The sequence below is a fragment of the Mobula birostris genome, chromosome 14 (assembly GCF_030028105.1).
Source record: "Mobula birostris isolate sMobBir1 chromosome 14, sMobBir1.hap1, whole genome shotgun sequence".
NCBI classification, from domain to species: Eukaryota; Metazoa; Chordata; class Chondrichthyes; order Myliobatiformes; family Myliobatidae; genus Mobula; species Mobula birostris.
Window position 1 is genome coordinate 48,205,992 of NC_092383.1, and position 19,353 is coordinate 48,225,344.

The following is a 19,353-nucleotide window of genomic DNA, read 5'->3' on the forward strand; positions in this document are numbered from 1 at the left end:
CCGCGTCTACCTTGGCGGGCAGCGGGGTTGCCCCGTCTTTAGTAATCCTGTGGCCCAGGAAGTCGATGGTGTCGGGTCCGAACTGGCATTTGGCTGGATTGATTGTAAGGCCGAATTCGCTCAGGCGGGAGTAGAGCTGGCGGAGGTGGGACAGATGCTCCTGCCGACTACTGCTGGCTATGAGGATGTCGTCCAAATAGATGAATGCAAAGTCCAGGTCGCGTCCCACCGCGTCCATTAGCCGCTGGAAAGTCTGTGCGGCATTCTTTAGACCAAACGGCATTCGGAGGAATTCGAAAAGTCCAAACGGGGTGATAAGTGCTGTTTTGGGGATGTCATCCGGATGTACAGGGATTTGATGGTATCCCCGGACGAGGTCTATCTTGGAAAAGATCCTTGCGCCGTGTAGGTTTGCTGCGAAGTCTTGAATGTGCGGCACAGGGCGTTGTAGCCTCGTTCAGTCTGCGGTAGTCACCACATGGTCTCCAGCCACCCGTTGCCTTGGGCACCATGTGAAGGGGGGAGGCCCATGGGCTGTCGGACCGTCATATGATCCCTAATTCCTCCATCTTCTTGAACTCCTCCTTCGCCAGTCGGAGCTTGTCCAGGGGAAGCCTTCGAGCACGGGCGTGGAGGGGTGGTCCCTGGGTCGGATGTGGTGCTGTACTCCATGTCTGGGCATGGCTGCCATGAACTGCGGTGTCAGTACTGATGGGAAATCTGCCAGGACCCTGGTGAATTCATCGTCGGACAGCGTGATGGAGTCCAGGTGTGGGACTGGCAACTGTGCTTCACCCAGGGAGAACGTTTGAAAAGTCTTGGCGTGGAGTAATCGCTTCCCTTGCAGGTCGACCAGCAGGCTGTGGGCTCGCAGAAAATCCGCCCCCAGGAGTGGTTGGGCCACGGCGGCCAGTGTGAAGTCCCACGTGAACCGGCTGGAGCTGAACTGTAGCCGCACCGCGCGGGTGCCATAGGTTCATATTGTGTTGCCATTAGCGGCCCTCAGGGTGGGTCCCGGTTCTCTGTTGCGGGTGTCAAACTCGTTGGAGGTAAGACGCTGATCTCCGCTCCGGTGTCGACCAAAAAGCGGCGTCCCGACTGCTTGTCCCAGACGTACAGGAGGCTGTCCTGATGGCCAGCCGCCGTAACCATCAGCGGCGGCTGGCCCTGGCGTTTCCTGGGAATTTGCAGGGTGGTCTGCAGCGGCGGGCCTCTGTGCCCCACCGCTGGTGGTAGAAACACCATTGTTCGTTGGCCTCCTCACTCCCGTCGCCGAGTTTTGTAGGCTCTGCTGTCAGGCCTGGCCTGGTCTGTCGTTGGGCACGCGGCTTGGTGATCTGTGCGACAGATGCCCCTCTCTCTTTCCTGGCATTCCACAGCACATCTGCTCGGGCCGCCACCTCCCGGGGGTTGCTGAAATCTGCGTCGGACAGCAGCAGGCATATGTCCTCGGGCAGTTGCTCTAGGAACGCCTGCTCAAACATGAGGCAGGGTTTATGTCCTTCAGCCAGGGCCAGCATCTCGTTCATTAATGCTGATGGCGGCCTGTCTCCCAAACCATCCAGGTGCATTAAGCGGCGTGCTCGTTCACGCCGTGAGAGTCCGAAAGTCCTTATGAGCAGGGCTTTGAATGCTGTGTATTTGCCGTCCTCCGGGGGGCGACTGTATAAACTCCTCAATTTGTGCAGCTGTCTCCTGGTCGAGGGAGCTCAGCACGTAGTAGTAACGAGTGGACTCCGAGGTTATCTGCCGAATGTGGAATTGTGCTTCTGCTTGTTCGAACCATAATTGGAGTCGCAGCATCCAGAAGCTTGGCAGTTTTAACGAAACTGCGTGAACAGATGCAGCGTCGGTCATCTCTGGTCCAAATATCGTTTGGGCCGTCGGGGTCACCAAATGTAGCGGTGTGCTACACACAGCGCTAGAATAACCACACGGAGTCGGTGAGTTGGGGTTGCAATAAAGAGATTTATTCAAACTTCGCGGCCCACTTTAAAGCCTTCCCGTTTCCGCCCTCCCTGGGCGGGATTACTGTGGGGAATGCATATTCCCAGACCCTTTCTGCGCGCGGGATTTTCCCTCTGCTGGTGAAGATGGCCTGGCGCCCTTTTTGGGGCCGGCCCTCTGCCTGTGCACGCAGTTTTGTGAGCCGGTTCGTGTGTGCCAGAAAGTGGGTCGCCACATAGTCATTTAGTTGTCTGTGTGTCAGCTGCGAGCGCAGCTTGGATGAAGAACGCCTGCTCGCAGAGATATGTTGTCCCGAACATGCAAAGGGTCTTTGAGGCACATCTTGGGGTACATTGGTCCCAGGTATTGATAGAATGAGTCCAGACCCACGGTCTCAAATTTATATTTCAAAGCAGAATTACACTGAATTTCAATTAATTCCATTTGGAGTTCTCCGGCACATCTGATGCTGCGTTGACGGCAAACGGCGAGCAAAATAGCGAGCTGAGTGAAGACTTGGAAACAATTCTGAAACTTGCTATTCAGCCGTGATATTTTGTCCTTGTACCTGTCCATGTTGTCATTATTCCCATGACTGCAAAGAGGGGAAATGAGCTGGGTTGTTCCGGGATAGTTGCATCTCCCACAGGCCTAATTTAATTTGAAAGGCACGAATGCTGTCGTAGTACTCCGTAACAAGTTTGTTGCGGCCTTGAATGTTAACATTAAGCACATTTAAGTACTCTGTTATATCCACCAAAAGTGCAAGATCATGAAGCCAGTCTGGGTCATCCAACTCTGCCACTGGCTTCCCTTTCTCGTTCATGAATAGTCCAATTTCTGCACATAATTGAAAAAAACGTTTGAGCACAACCTCTCTGCTCAACCAGCGGACTTCAGTGTGGTAGGGTAGGCCGTGTCCAATATTACTTTTGGACAAAAGAGTGTCAAATTGCCGATGGTTGAGTCCATTGGCTCTAATAAAATTAACCGTTTTGATTACTACATCCATGACATTGTCCATTTTCAGGCTCCTGCTACATAACGCCTCTTGGTGTATAATACAATGAAAATTCCAGAATTCCTGCTCCGAATTCTCTGTCTGAACTTTCTCTCTGAGTTTCGTAACAACACCTGCCTTTTCCCAACCATGGACGGTGCGCCATCTGTTGCCACACTGACAGCGTGACTCCAGTCAGTCCCCAGTCTGTCCAAGGCCTCGACGAGGCTGGAGAAAACGTCATTCACCCTTGTGGTGTTTGTCATGGGCACCATCTCCACAAACTCCTCGGTGACAGTCAAAGATGCATCAACATCACGAATAAATATTCCCAATTGAGCTACATCAGTCACGTCGGTGCTCTCATCAATTGCAATACAGAAGGCAATAAATGACTTCATCTTTGTCTTCTAGTTGACTGTTCAAATCTCCTTCTAGGTCCCCGATCTTCTCTGCCACAGTATTTCTTGACAAGCTGATAGTACCAAAAGCCTGTCTCTTCTCAGGGCACACCAGCTCAGCCGCCGTCAGCATGCATGCTTTGATGAATTCCCCCTCTGAGAATGGCTTCGACGCAGCAGCTATTTTGCTGGCAATAATATAGCTGGCCTTGACAGTTCCATCATGAGTCTCTCGACTTTTGGTGAACACTGATTGCTGCTTTTTCAGAGCTGCTTCAAGCTCGTTTACCTTTTGTGTTCTGAGTCGTCCCGCGTACTTGTCATATTTTTCTCCATGTGACGTCTCATAGTGTCGTTTGATATTGTACTCTTTTGCCACAGCCACTTGTTGCGAGCATATCAGACACACAGGTTTGCCGTTGACCTCACAGAAGAAAAAAACGATCTTTCCAGTTATCATTGAATATCCGACCTTCGATGTCAACTTTTCTTGGAAAGCATTTTGAACCACAGCAGCAAACACAGTCTCAGCCTTGCTACAGGTGTTTATTTACCTGAGTACTCTGTGTGTTTGACGATGCAAGTGAGGCCCTAGTGATCTTCAGTGCAGGGTGGTAGGTGCTTATGCACAGCGGGAGGTTAACTGCTGCCTATTCTTTTCTAAGTACACACAAGGACGGCACAGACAGCGGTGAGAGAGAGTGGCTGCCGTACAGATACATAATAAATAGTTGTGAATATACTTTTTTTACCCCCAAATCATCCCGCGGGCCAGATTAGACTCCTTTGCGGGCCGGAAGCAGCCCGCGGGCCGGATTAGACCCCTTTGCGGGCCAGATGCAGCCCGCAGGCTGGTAGTTTGACACCCCTGTCATAGGCATTCAACAAATTCCCCCTCTTGCGATCTGACACCAACCTGATTTTCCCAAACCCCTTGTATATTGAAGCCCCCATTACAATTCTGTCATTTCCCTATTACATGCCTTTTCCAGCTCCCTCTGCAATCTCAACCCCACATCTTGGCTATCATTTGGAGGCCTATATATGATCTCTATAATGTTTTTTTTACCCTTGCAATTTCTTAATTCCGCCCACAAAGATTCAACATTCTCTGACCCTATGTTACCTCTTTCAAAGATATGTCATAGTCATACTTTATTAATCCTGGGAGAAATTGGGTTTTCATTACAGTTGCTCCATAAATAAATAATAATAGAACCATAAATAGTTAAATAGTAATATGTAAATTATGCCAGTAAATTATGAAATAAATCCAGGACCAGCCTATTGGCTCAGTATGTCTGACCCTCCAAGGGAGGAGTTGTAAAGTTTGATGGCCACAGGCAGGAATGACTTCCTATGACGCTCAGTGCTGCATCTCGGTGGAATGAGTCTCTGGCTGAATGTACTCGTGTGCCCACCCAGTACATTATGATGGGAGACATTGACCAAGATGGCATGCAACTTAGACAGCATCCTCTTTTCAGACACCACCGTGAGAGACTCCAGTTCCATCCCCACAACATCACTGGCCTTATGAATGAGTTTGTTGATTCTGTTGGTGTCTGCCACCCTCAGCCTGATGCCCCAGCACACAACAGCAAACATGATAGCACTGGCCACCACAGACTCGTAGAACATCCTCAGCATCGTTCGGCAGATGTTAAAGGACCTCAGTCTCCTCAGGAAATAGAGACGGCTCTGGCCCTTCTTGCCTCAGTGTTCTTTGACCAGTCCAGTTTATTGTCAATGGTCTTATGGTCTTATAGTCTTAATTCCATCTCTTACCAACAGAGCCACACTACCACATAAGCCTTCCTGCTTGTCCTTTTGATACAAAGTATAGCCTTTGATGTTAAGCTCCCAACTATGGCCTTTTTTCAGCCATGACTCAGTGATGCCCACAGTCATACTGGCCACAGTCATACAATCTCTAATTGTGCCAGGAGTTCGTCGATCTTGTTCTGAATACTACACACATTTAAATACAGCACCTTCAGAACTGCATTCTTCGCTTCTTTGAATTTTGCCTCTGTGGTAAAATTTAACTCTTTGCTCTGTCTGCATTTGTACCCAATCATTGGCTTGTCCTTCCTTACATTCATGTTACACCCATCGTTGTCTTGTAAACCTGTTGGCTCATCCTCAGCTCCATCAATCCTGATCACCATCCCCCTGCCATATAGTAAAGATATCAGAAAGATCAAAAGAGTTCAGAGAAAATTTACAAGGATTTTGCCAGGACTTGAGGACCTGAGTTATAGGGAAAGGTTGAGAGGATTAGAACTTTGTTTCCCTGGATCGTAGGAAAATGAGGGAAGATTTGATTGAGATATACAAAATTCTGAGGCATATAGATTAGGGTAAATGCAAGCAGGCTCTTTTCACTGAGGTTGGGTGAGACGAGAACCAGAGTTCATAGGTTAAGAGTGAAAGGTGAAATATTTAAGGGGAAAATGAAGGGAAATTTCTTCATTCAGAGGCTAGTGAGAGTGTGGAAGGAGCTGTCAGCCGAAGTCATGAATGTGGGTTTGAGTTCAACGTTTAAGTGAAGTTCAGATAAGTACAGAAATGGGAGGGTATACAGGGTTCTAGGTGCCTGCTTTTGGAACTGGGCAAATTAATCAGTCTGGAGAACCTGCTCTCTGTCTCTGTGGATGACCTTGGGAACCAAACATGGCCACGGGATACCCGCCATCCCTGAACCCATCTGTCTCTTTGGCTGTGCACTCTTCCTCTCCGTTTCCCACCTCAGTACTGAGAAAATTTACAAGGATGTTGCCAGGACTTGAGGACCTGACTTATAGGGAAAGAACTTAAGGCACAGGAGCTATTTGGCTCATCGAGTCTGCCCATCATTCCATCATGGCCGATTTATTATCCCTCTCAACCCCATTCTTCTGCTTTCTTGCTGTAATCTTTGATGCCCTTTCTAATCAAGAACCTACCAAACTCCAGTTTGAATGTACTCAATGACTTGGCCTCCACAGTTTCACTACTATGTAGCTCCTCATCTCTATTCTAAATGGGCGTCATTCTATCCTGAGGCTGTGCCCTCTAGTCCTTGACTCACCCACTATAGGAAAACCCTCTCCACTTCCACTCTATTTCAGCCTGTCAATGTTCGATTGCTTTCAGAGAAATCCACCCCCCCCCCCGCCATTCTTCTAAGTGAGTACAGGCCTAGAACTCCTCACACATTCACCTTTCATCCCCAGAATCAATCTCATGAACATTCTCTGGACCCTCTCCAATGCCAGCACATCTTTTCTTAGATAAGAGGTGCAAAGCTGCTCACAATGCAGTCTGACCATTGCCCTACACTGGATCCTTGCCAGTTCGCTTATCACTCAAATCGATCCACTGATGATGCAATAGCCTCTACCCTCCACTCTTTCCTGTCCCACATGTAAAATCGGGTCTCATATGCCAGACTGAGGTTTATAGACTTCAGTTCGACATTCAACACCATCATACCCCAGAAACTGGTAGGGACAGTCCTCACTGGGTATCAACACCTCCCTCTGAAATTGGATACCGGACTTCTTAACAGTAAGGCCACAGTCAGTCTGTGCGGGCAGCAACTTCTCTTGACCCATTACGTTGAGCACTCGCACTCCCCAGGGCTGTGTGCTCAACTCACTGCTGACGCATTCCTGTGTCGCAGGATTCGGATCAAAAGTTTGCGGATGACACAAGTGGTTGGCCTTATCAAGAACGACGGTGAAACAGAGTACAGAGAGGAAGTGGAGTGGCTGGTGGATTGGTGTGAGGAGAACAACTGCCACGTTCTCCCACGTTCAGGAGACAAAGGAACATGGTGGACTTCAGGAAGGTGCAGACAAACCATCCCCCTCTGCAAATACATGGCTCCTCAGTAGAAAGAGATAAGTGCACCAAGTTCCTGGAAGTTCAGCGCACATATGACCTCACCTGATCCCTTAATATCAATGCCATGAACAAGAAGGCACATCAGCGCCTCCACTTCCTCAGAAGATTAAGGCAAGCAAGGCTCCCCCTACCCCCATCTTAATTGTGTTTTACAGGAGCACCATTGAGAGTGTCCTGACAAGTTGCATCTCCATCTGATATGGGAGCAGTGAGTGTCAGACCAGAAGTCCCTACCTTATAAAGGACCGAGAACAGCTGCGAGTGTTATAGGAGTCTCCCTACCATCCATCAGGAACATTTATCAGGAGCACTGCGTACGCAGGACCTTTAGTATCATTAAGGATCCCACCCGTCCATCCAGCATCCCCTTTGACTTTCTACCATCAGACAGGAGACTTCGATGCATAAAAACAAGAACAGTCAGGATGAGAAACAGTTTTATACCGCAAGCCATTTGACCTCCACAGCCATCCGTGGCAATGAACTCCATGGATTCACCACCCTCTGGCTAAAGAAATTCCTCCTCATCTCTATTCTAAAAGGATGTCCTTGTATTCTGAGGCTGTGCCCTCTGGTCCTAGACTCCGCCACTATAGGAAACAAATTTTCCACGTCCACTCAATCTTGACCCTCAATAGGTTTCAATGAGATTCCTCCCTCATTCTTATAAACTCGAGTGAGTACAGACCCAGATCCTCATCCCTTTCATTCCTGGGATCATTCTCATGAATCTCCTCTGGATCCTCTCCTATGCAAACACATCCTTTCTTAAGATAGATAAAACATCCTTCGTAGATAAAACCGCTCACAATACTCCAAAAGCCTCTAGAAGACATTGGTTAATACCACTCTTAATCTGGAGATGGAGAAACTGGCAGATGTAACCAATGTCAATCATATTGGATTAGATTATGAGGACACTCAGTCCTCGTTTATTGTCATTTAGAAATGCATGCATTAAAAAATGATACAATGTTCCTCCAGAATGATATCACAGAAACACAGGACAAACCAAGGCTAAAACTGACAAAACCATATAATTATAACGTATTTAAAAGTAAACATTTTTATTTATTTAGAGATTATTGGGAGCATTTAAGATTATTATAGCTGGGGGTGATAATGGAAATGAGCTCCCACTACCTGTTAAATGCTCCCAATGGTGTGCACCTCAAACAGCTTCTGTCCAGCTCCTGGCCTTTACATGTGGCTTAGCTACTAAGCCCGGCAGAACCATTTCTACTGACAGGAGAAGGGGCAAAGGTGGGTTACTGCCGCCTTAAAACCAGTTGCTTCGGGCAGATGGGGCTCATCAGCAGAGATTGGCAGCTCATCTAGGACAAGAACTCTGATCTCAAATCTCCGCCGTCTTGTGGCTATACCCGCACGTGGGGAAGGCTTTGGGAGTAAGCCAATAACCAACATCAGACTCATCAGTAGAAAATACACTTTCACGTACCAATATCTCAGTTAATCTTCTTTTCCACTCCTCGGACATTCCGGCAAATTCTGGGGTTCCTGTCACTCTAGCTACTTCTCCTGGATGTAACATGACAGGTTTAGACTGGGTGTACCACACAGTTCCTCGTTTCTGCTCATCATCCTGCTTAGGAGGAGCTAGCACCTTCTCAAAAGCAGCTCTGAACAGGCTGAATTGGCAAGGTGTTCAAAAAGTTCTCTCCATTTCTCTCTTTCATGCTCCCAGGAGCCTTCTCACTACAGCAGTATTTGTTCCCACATGAACAGAAGCTCCACCCTCTGGAACTGGCTCTAGAGAGACTAACACTGGTGTGTCAATAGTCTCAGTTTCTCCAGCATCTGCTTCCAAAAACAAGTTTCAATAACAAGTAACCATCGTACGGGTACTCATCAGTACTAAGCCCCCGATTCTCAAGGGTGTCGTCAATGGTAAACGTGTCAATACCAGTTGTAAAGGTATCTGTAAAGCAAAGTAACTTAAGAACCTTTGTCAAGTACGGCTCTAGCATAAATACCTTAAATCCGTATGGATACAGCAGAGCTTGGGCCCACTACACCTTCAGGAATAGTGTTCTGTACTTTCATATTTCCCTTGTTAGGAACGTATCCTCTCGGAAATGTCAGCCCCTTCCTTTACTGAGTCCCTCCATAGTTTTACCTCCTTTCTTTGTTTGATTAACCCTCTGCCAACCCGACGTCAGCGTGTAACATCATTTACACAGTAATAGCCAGATTACAAACCCAGCACCCGAGTGCCCTCATTACCATCTCGGGTGACTTCAACCCTGTTACCATGGCTAGAACACTGCCCAACTTCACGCAGTATGTGAGCTGTACAACCAGAGGGGAGAGGACTCTGGATTTGATGTACGCTAACGTTAAGGATGCATACAGCTCCTCTCCCCTCTCCCCCCCGGGAAGGTCAGATCACAATCTGGTGCACCTAAAACCCTGCTATGTGCCTCTGGTGAAGAGTAAACCTGCAACCTCGAGGACAGTGAGAAAATAGTGGGAGGAGGCTAATGAGGCGCTCCAGGGTTGTTTTGAGGTGACAGACTGGCAGGCACTCTGTGAGCCACATGGAGAGGATATTGATGGGCTCACAGAGTGCATCACTGATTACATCAGCTTCTGTGTGGACTGCAATGTTCCGACAAGAACTGTCCTTTGTTATTCAAATAACAAGCCATGGGTAACAAAGGACATTAAGGACATCCTGAACGCTAAAAAGAGGGCGTTTAGAGATGGAAATAGGGAGGAGCTGAGGACAATACAGAGGGACCTGAAAGCCAGGATCAGGGAGGCGAAAGACAGGTACAGGAGGAAGCTTGAGTGGAAACTCCAGCAGAACAGCATGAGAGAGGTCTGGAGGGGGATGAGGACCATCACTGGGTTCCGGCAAGCTAGCAACAGAGGAGCTGAAGGCAGTGTGGACAGGGCCAACGAACTTAACCTGTTCTTTAGCAGATTTGACATGTTGTCGGCCCCTACCAACACATATTCCACTCTCCCCTCCTACCCCTCCTCACAGTCCCCCACCCTGTTTTCATGACTATACCTCTTCCCCACACGGGACCACCACAGTGGGCTTCACAGCTGAACAGGTGAGAAGACAGCTGAAACGTCTCAACCCAAGCAAGGCTGAAGGACCGGATGGTGTCAGTACCAATGTGCTGAAAGCCTGTGCCCCTCAGCTATGTGGAGTACTTCGCCATGTCTTCAACCTGAGCCTGAGTCTCCGAAGGGTTCCTGTGCTGTGGAAGACGTCCTGCCTCGTCCCTGTGCCGAAGACGCCGCGCCCCAGCGGCCTCAATGACTACAGACCAGTGGCATTGACCTCCCACATCATGAAAACCCTGGAGAGACTTGTTCTGGAGCTGCTCCGGCCTATGGTTAGGCCACACTTTGATCCTCTCCAGTTCGCCTACCAGACCCGACTAGGAGTTGAGAATGCCATCGTTTACCTGCTGAACTGTGTCTATGCCTACCTGGACAAGCCAGTGAGCACTGTGGGGGTCATGTTTTTTGACTTCTCCAGTGCGTTCAACACCATCCGCCCTGCTCTGCTGGGGGAGAAGCTGACAGTGATGCAGGTGGATGCTTTCCTGGTGTCATGGATTCTTGATTACCTGACTGGCAGACCACAGTATGTGTGTTTGCAGCACTGTGTGTCCGACAGAGTGATCAGCAGCACTGGGGCTCCACGGGGGACTGTCTTGTCTCCCTTTCTCGTCACCATTTACACCTCGGACTTCAACTACTGCACAGAGTTTTGTCATCTCCAGAAGTTTTCTGATGACTCTGTCATAGTTGGATGCATCAGCAAGGGAGGTGAGGCTGAGTACAGGGCTATGGCAGGAAACTTTGTCACATGGTGTGAGCAGAATTATCTGCAGCTTAATGTGAAAAAGACTAAGGAGCTGGTGGTAGACCTGAGGAGACCTAAGGTACCGGTGACCCCTGTTTCCATCCAGGGGGTCAGTGTGGACATGGTAGAGGATTACAAACACCTGGGGATACGAATTGACAATAAACTGGACTGGTCAAAGAACACTGAGGCTGTCTACAAGAAGGGTCAGAGCCGTCTCTATTTCCTGAGGAGACTAAGGTCCTTTAACGGCTGCCAGACGATGCTGAGGATGTTCTACGAGTCTGTGGTGGCCAGTGCTATCATGTTTGCTGTTGTGTGCTGGGGCAGCAGGCTGAGGGTAGCAGACACCAACAGAATCAACAGCCTCATTCGTAAGGCCAGTGATGTTGTGGGGATGGAAATGGACTCTCTGACGGTGGTGTCTGAAAAGAGGATGCTGTCCAAGTTGCATGCCATCTTGGACAATGTCTCCCATCCACTACATAATGTACTGTTTGGGGGCAGGAGTACATTCAGCCAGAGACTCATTCCACCGAGATGCAACACAGAGCATCATAGGAAGTCATTCCTGCCTGTGGCCATCAAACTTTACAACTCCTCCCTTGGAGGGTCAGACACCCTGAGCCAATAGGCTGCTCCTGGACTTATTTCCTGGCATAATTTTCATATTACTATTTAACTATTTATCATTTTATTACTATTTATTATTTATGGTGCAACTGTAACGAAAACCAGTTTCCCCCGGGATCAATAAAGTATGACTATGACTATGACTAACCACTAATTTACTTTCTGAAGATTTTCCTGTCCTTCATGCTCCTGCTTGAAATGCCCATCTTCTTCACGGTTGTGACAGAAAATACTGGTCACTTTCTGGGTCAAGGGAACCCACTCAGTAGCAGCCCGTGCATCTGTACGTCTGGCTTCCTATCGGCCTTGTCATACTGGTTGGCGACACCAGTCGATATCATTTGAGATACCTCAGCCCTCAAATCTTCCACAACATTCTGCAAAATCCCTGCTTGTGTGGCATGAGCAGTTGCTTTAGCAACGGGCTACTACCGAGGGCTGTGCCTTGCTGATGGCAGCCTCACATTTTCCTCCTCTCTAACTTCTCTGAATACCTAGAACAATCACATCATATGACTGCATGCCCTTCACAACTTGCTGCATCCTCAAGCAATTTCTCTCAGATAGTTGAATGCCCCCCTGTGTGGCACAAACAATGCAGCAGCTTCTCCAACCTGAAAATGTCAGCAGACAACTTCTCTCCTTCCTCCTGAATGTAAGCCTAAACTTCATCCTCACTTCGCAGAAATGAGAGCAACTTTTCTTTAAAGACTCCACCCTCAGCTACAGTAAACTTGTCTCCCAATTCTTCACCCTCAGCTACACTACCCTCTTCTCTAAAAATATGGATGGCCCATGGCCCCACTTCACCAGGCAGATCCATTCCCATCGTGTCTGGACTAACACAAGATCCTTACCAGCCAATTGATCAAAATGCCATTCAACAAGGGTAGCTTTCCTAATACTTTAACGGTAATTAAAGCACCAATCAACACTCTGGGCTATGGATATCCACCCCACTCAGAACACAAACATTTATTGTGGGTAAAGGTTAACTGGTCGTTGGTATGACTTGATGCAATGACACATTTCATTGTATGTTTCAATGTACATCTGACAAACAAATCTCAACCTCATCTTTTATCTTTACTCCCTGGAGCCTGGGAGAATGAGGGGAGATTTGATAGTAGTGTACAAAATTATGGTGGGTAAATACAGACAGGCTACTGAGGTTATGTCAAACTAGAACTAGGGGTCAGGGGTGTAGGGTAGAAAATAAGGTGGGACTACTTGATTCAGGATGGTGAGAGTGTGGAGCGAGCTGCAAGAGGAGGTGGTGGATGCAGGCTCAATTACGACATCTCAGAGCAGTTTGAATAAATACGTGGATGGAAGGACCATGGTTCAGGTGCAGGCAGAAAACCAGGCTAACATGGGCTGAAGGGCCTGTTTCTGTCCTGCAGTGCTCTATATACAGTATTGTGTTGTACCTGCTTCTACCACTTACCCTGGGCACGTGTTCCAGGTACCCCCCACTCTGTGTGTGTGGGTGAAAAAGTGTGAGAGTACGAAGGAGGATGAGAGGTGGCTTGATAGAGGTGTATCTGTAATGGGACATAGACAGAGTGGTCAGCCAGAGACGTTTTCCTAGGGCAGAAAAGGTGAATACAAATTTTAAGGTGACTGGGGGAAAATATAGTGGAAAGATTTTTATACAGAGAGTGGTCGGAGCATGGAACATCCTGCCAGGGGTGGTGATAGAGGCAGAAACATTAGGGACATTGAAGGAACTCTTAGATAGGCACATGGATAAAAGAAAAATGGAAGGGTTAGAGTAGGTTAAAGGATTGGCACAACATTGTGGGCCAAAGGGCCTGTACTGTGCTGTGATGTTCTATGTTTTTATATATCCTTGTTCAAAGGAAATTTAGTATCAAAGTACATACATGTCACCATATACAACCCTGAGGTTAATTTTTATTCTATTTAACTTCCCCCTCTCACCTTGAAGCTATGCCTTCTAGAATATGACATTTCACCCCTTCAGTAAAGAATGGTCTCCCCTGTCTCTGCTTCTCATAATTTTATACAGTTCTGTCAGGTAAACCCAGAAACAAACTGTGCTAGAAATAATCAGTGGGTCAGGCAACATCTGGGGAAATGCATCACCAATGCCCACACCAGCCTACCTGGCGCCAAGGACATAGATACAGAAGGTGCCGTAACATCATGAAGGATTCCTGCCCCACTCCCACTCATCAGAGAGGAGGCTATATACCATCTATTCGAGGACCACCAGACTCATAAACAGTTACTTTCCTTAAGTAATAAGACTGATAAACACCTCCAGCAACTACAACACTACTTGATTTTTCCAATCAGTCACCTGGCGTCTCTTTAGGGATGTAAAAATCAATTTATGTATTTAAGCTATTTTTATGTACGACATTTATATCTATTGTGTATATTTTTATTGTTTTGTGTTTTAACTCTTGTGTATTTTGTACTGCATCTTTTGTGTATTTTTGCTGTGTTGGATCCGGAGTAACAATTATTTCATTCGCCTTACAGGAAACAAATCAAACAATCTTGAATCTTCAGTCCTTTAAGCTACAGAACTGTAGAGTGATATGAGGAATGTTTGTCTTCAGTCTCTCATTTTCTCTTGCTCTCTCCACAGGGTTTTTTGAGCAGAAAATAAAGGAATATAACGAGAACAAAAAAAAGTGAAATAGATCAGATTTCAGACAGAGCAAATGACCTCTGGGGACCATCTGATGTTAGTCTCTGACCTCTGCCTGTGGCTGAAAGATGGGCTCCTGCAACACCAAAAGAATAATGTCTTGCTGTTCACACAAAGAGGCAGAGCCTCACTCAGTGACTTGTAAATGCTACTGCTTGTACTTAACTGGGAATATTTTCAGGAAGAACTGTGTGGAAAAGAGGATGCGACCGGGGAAAAACTTTAAACATCATGGTTGTTCACTGAACTTCTTGTGGAGCTGGTCTATGCAAACACTGTATCAATGCCAGATTGTCCCTGCTTGTTGCTGGCAACAGTCCTGTCACCTCTGGGCTTGGTGTTCTGGAGTGGGTACCAACACTTGGGCAACTTGGACCTGTTAAGTCACCACACTGCCTGGTGTCTGATTGGGAGTGGAGCAGTGTATACTTAATATCTTGGTTTTTGTAGCGTTATGCAGCTTCAGCTCATACTAACCAGGCTGACCCATCTACACTAATCGCTCATTCTTGCTCCCCTCTCACCCCTTCTCTTCTCCTCACCTGCCAATCACCTCCCCCTAATTCCATCCTCCATCCCTGTCTCCCATGGTCCACCTATCAGATTCCTTCTTCTTTCTCCCTTTACCTCTTCCACCTATCACCTTCCAGCTTCTGACTTCATCCACCCTCCCTCACCCTCCCACCTTCCCCATCACCCGGTCTCACATATCACCTGCCAGCTTGTACTCCTTCCTCTCCCCCAACTTCGTATTCTGGCTTCTGTCCCCTTCCTTTCCAGTCCTGATGCAGGGTCACTCTGAAAGGTTGACTCTTTATTCCCCTGCATAGATGCTGCCTGACGTGCCAAGTTCCTCCAGCATCGTGTGTGGGTTGCTCTGGATTTCCAGCATCTGCAGAATCTCTTGTGTTTTTTGTTTTTAACCTCTGTCATTTCTATGGCCCCTGTAACATCTATCATCACCTGTTTTGCTGCAAGGAAAGACCATAACCATAGCACATAGTAGCAGAATTAGGCAGCTCATTTCATCATGGCTGATTTATTTCCCCCTCAACCCATTCTCCCTCTGGTCCTAGTATCCCCCACTACATGAAACATCTTTTCCACATCCACCCTATCTAGACAGAAGGCACAGCATTAGAAAAGAAGGAACAGAGGTGAGGAGGAATTTCTTTAGCCAGAGGGTAGTGAATCTATGGAATTCATTGCCACAAACAATTGTGGTGGCCAAGTCATTGAGTACATTTAAAGCACAGGTTGATAGGTTCTTAATTAGTAAGGATTATGGAAGAAGGTAAGAGATTGGGGTTGAGAGATAACTAATGAGCCATGATGGAATGACGGGGCAAATAATGGGCTGAATGGTCTGATTCTGCTCCTTTGTCTTATGGTCTTTCACCACATCGATAGTAGGTGAAATATGAGGGGTGATTGATAAGTTTGTGGCCTAAGGTAGAAGGAGTCAATTTTAGAAAACCTAGCACATTTATTTTTCAACATAGTCCCCTCTTACATTTACACACTTAGTCCAGCGGTCGTGAAGCATACGGATCCCTTCTTTGTAGAAGTCCAGAGAGTGGTCTACAGCAGGGGTGATTCATAAGTTCATGGCCTAAGGTAGAAGGAGATGAGTTACTAACTTCAAACTTTCTCAAAAAGTTGAACTGCACATGCATGTAACGAGATCTGTATAACTCATCTCCTCGTACTTGTGGGAGAGTTGCCAATTTTTTGTCAGAATGGTGATATGTCCTGGGGTGGGTAAGAGATGCCGTATCAGTCCAAATCTCTCCTGAGTCACCTTCTGCAAGTGAGAATTGGAAGGCCAAAATCAGAATCAGAATCAGGTTTAATATCACTGGCATGTGGTGAAATTTGTTTTTCTGCAGCAGCAATACATGACAATTAGATGATAAATGATAATAGGTACGGTATATATCTTGTGGCAAGCTTGCCATTTGTTTAGCATTTCTGTCTATTTCTTACGAGCCCGAGTTGCGAGCTCGATGCTCAGCCCAGCACAGATGGAAAGCGTGCAAGGAGCTGGCTGGACTCGAGCCCAGGACCACTCGCCTTTTAAGTCCGATGCAGATGCCACTACACCATCGGTCGAATAAATTAAATAAGTAGGACCTTTTTGAGGCATCGCTTTTTAAAAGTGTCCTGGTGGAGGTGGCTGAGTTTACAACTTTCTGCAGCTTTCTCTGATTCCCACCATAACAGACAGTGATACAACCATGCTCTCCACAGTACGTCTATAGAAACTTGTGAGTGCCTTTGGTGACATACCAATCCTTTTGACACTCCTAATGAAATGTAGCTAGCTGCAACATAGAGCCAGAAGCCTGGCCTAGGATAATGGTGACCCTGGGGCTTTGCATCTGTTGAGGCCTTTCGGTGACATATCATCAATTCCAACAGTGCTGAAATTTTTCTATATATACACTGTATGGCAACTTTATTGAATACCTCCTTACCAGTTCCCTCTGAGTGTATGTTCGTGGTCTTCTGCTGCTGCAGCCCATAGACTTTATGGTTTAACATGTTGTGTGTTCAGAATTGCTTTTCTGCACGCCGCTGTTGTAACATGTGGTTACTTGAGTTACTGTCACATTCCTGTCAATTTGAACCAATCTGGCCATTCTCCTCTGAACTCTCTCATCAGCAAAGTGTTTTCTCCCACAAAACTGCCAGAAAATCCCAAGAGATCAGATTTTGAGATACTCAAACCACCCCATCTGCCACCGGGAATCATTCCATGGTCAAAGTCACTCAGATGACATTTCTTCCCTATTCTGATGTTTGGTTTGAACAACTGAACCCATTGTCCATATCCACATGCTTTTGTAAATTAAGTTGCTGCCGTATGATTGGCTGATTAAGAGTTTTGCATTAACGAGCAGGTGTACTGTTGTATCTAATGAAGTGGCCACTGGGTGTATATAGAGAAAGACTATTGTACAATGTATATTGACTTGTTCTTCAGATTTTAATGTGAAATTTCTATTAATTCATATTACACTGTTTGTACATAATTTGTGAAGAAATTTTCAGATGGAGATTTAAAATAAAGGCCCGATTCAAACACCATGGTGTATTTCTATAAGTGAAAACAAAACCGATGAAGTCTCTTCCTATCCAGGTTCTGTATCTGTCTGGAGCAGCCTCATCTTTTAGATTTCCAGCCATGCTGTACTCAGTGTGAGTCGTGTTTGAGCTAAACACTGTCTTAAGGGTTTAAACAAAAATTAGATTTATTAACACTGACATTTGCCAGGAAATGGCTAGCATGAGAGGACACAGCTTTAAGGTGCTTGGAAGTAGGTACAGAGGAGATGTCGGGGTAAGCTTTTTGCGCAGAGAGTGGTGAGTGCATGGAATGGGCTACCGGCAATGGTGGTGGAGGTGGGTACGATAAGGTCTTTTAAGAGACTCCTGGACAGGTATATGGAGCTCAGAAAAATAGAGGGCTATGGGTAGCCCTAGGTAATTTCTCAGGTAAGGACATGTTCAGCACAGCTTTGTGGGCCAAAGGGCCTGTATTGTGCTGGAGGTTTTCTATGTTTCTATGAAATTTGTGGTTATGCAGCAGCAGTGCGGTGCAAGACAGAAAAATCATTAGAGTAACAGTCAAAATGCTAGAGAAACTCAGCAGGTCAGGCAGCATCCATGGAGAGGAATAAACAGTCAACATTTCAGACTGAAGCCCTTCATCAGGACTGGAGAGTAAAGGAGAAGAAGCCAGATTAGAAGGTGGGGGGGGGTTGAGGGGGCAGGAATACAAGCTAGCAGGTGGTGGGTGAGACCAGGTGAAGGGGAATGTGGCTGGGTGTTTCAAAGTTCAAAGTAAATTTCTTTACTATACCACATACAACCATGAGATTCATCTCTTTGCAAGCAAGGCTAGGCCCTCCTTGCAAAGACCAATACAGTTTGGCACCAGCGGCATTGCAGGAGGTGCCAGTCAGCGTTGAAATCAATACAGGAATGCCTTAAGGACTCCAACTCTGAGGTTTTCCTTGGGATTTACTCCTGAAACATTTAATAAGCAGTGGGCGCTTATCCACCTAACCCCCTCCTCTGGCTATGGCAGTTAGCCACAAAGCAAAGCAGCACAACAGAATCCATGAAAATGCAAATATCATTGTCACACCTCACTATCAGGTGTGGGTAAGAGTGCCTGGCGAGGGTCACCAGTTGTTAAAACAATGGTGAGCTGCAGCAACACATTAGTGCAGGGGGTTTTATTTAGTGCCAGGTGAAAAAAAAGCAAAAACTGCTCAAAAGTTGTGAAGAAAAAAGTATTTACAAATAGACAAATGAAAACAAACACGTCTGTACAAAACACAAATGTACAGAGGCTTTCTCCACCACACACTTTGTCTCTCACTTTTCAATATAACTTCACCACCATGGAACCCAGCCTCCACACCTCTCTAGCAAAGCCAGACTGAGAGTTTAATTCTGCCTCCTTCTGGCCTAGAAACTCTATTGTTGGTTGGTGGGGGAGGGGTGCAGGGGAGTTATGTAACCAGACCATAATAATTATTTCAGATGCAGAATTGGAACATTTTAAACAGGGGTTCTAACATGCTACAGTTTTATTCCACAACCAGTGACATGAGTTACAGGGCAATAGAGGCATGGTGCAGTTAAAACAGAAAGCAACAAATACTTGACTGAAAGTGTTGTATTTGAATGCAAGCAACATAAGGAATAAAATGGACGATCTTGAAACTGAGTTACAGATTGGCAAATATGACGTTGTGGCCATCTCTGAAACTTGGCCAAATGATGGCTGCCATTGGGAGCTGAACGTCCAGGGATATACGATGTATCAGAAAAGATAGGTTAGTAGACAGAGGGGTTGGTTTGGCTCTGTGTATAAGAAATAATATTAAATCATTGGAAAGAGATGACATAGGATTGGAAGGTGTAGAGTCTCTATGGA

At 46.6% G+C, this 19,353-nt stretch overlaps 1 protein-coding gene across 4 annotated transcripts in view; it reads left to right on the forward strand.

The window, feature by feature from the left end:
• dennd2da (DENN/MADD domain containing 2Da) overlaps positions 1-17,485 on the forward strand; it is a 216,380-nt gene extending 198,895 nt beyond the window's left edge. For all 4 annotated transcript variants that reach the window (XM_072278510.1, XM_072278509.1, XM_072278508.1 and 1 more), the window contains one exon: positions 14,340-17,485. In XM_072278510.1, coding sequence (XP_072134611.1) covers positions 14,340-14,389 — 50 coding nt within the window. In that variant the 3' untranslated portion in view covers positions 14,390-17,485. The remainder of the gene's footprint in view (positions 1-14,339) is intronic.
• Positions 17,486-19,353: the final 1,868 nt, after the last annotated feature.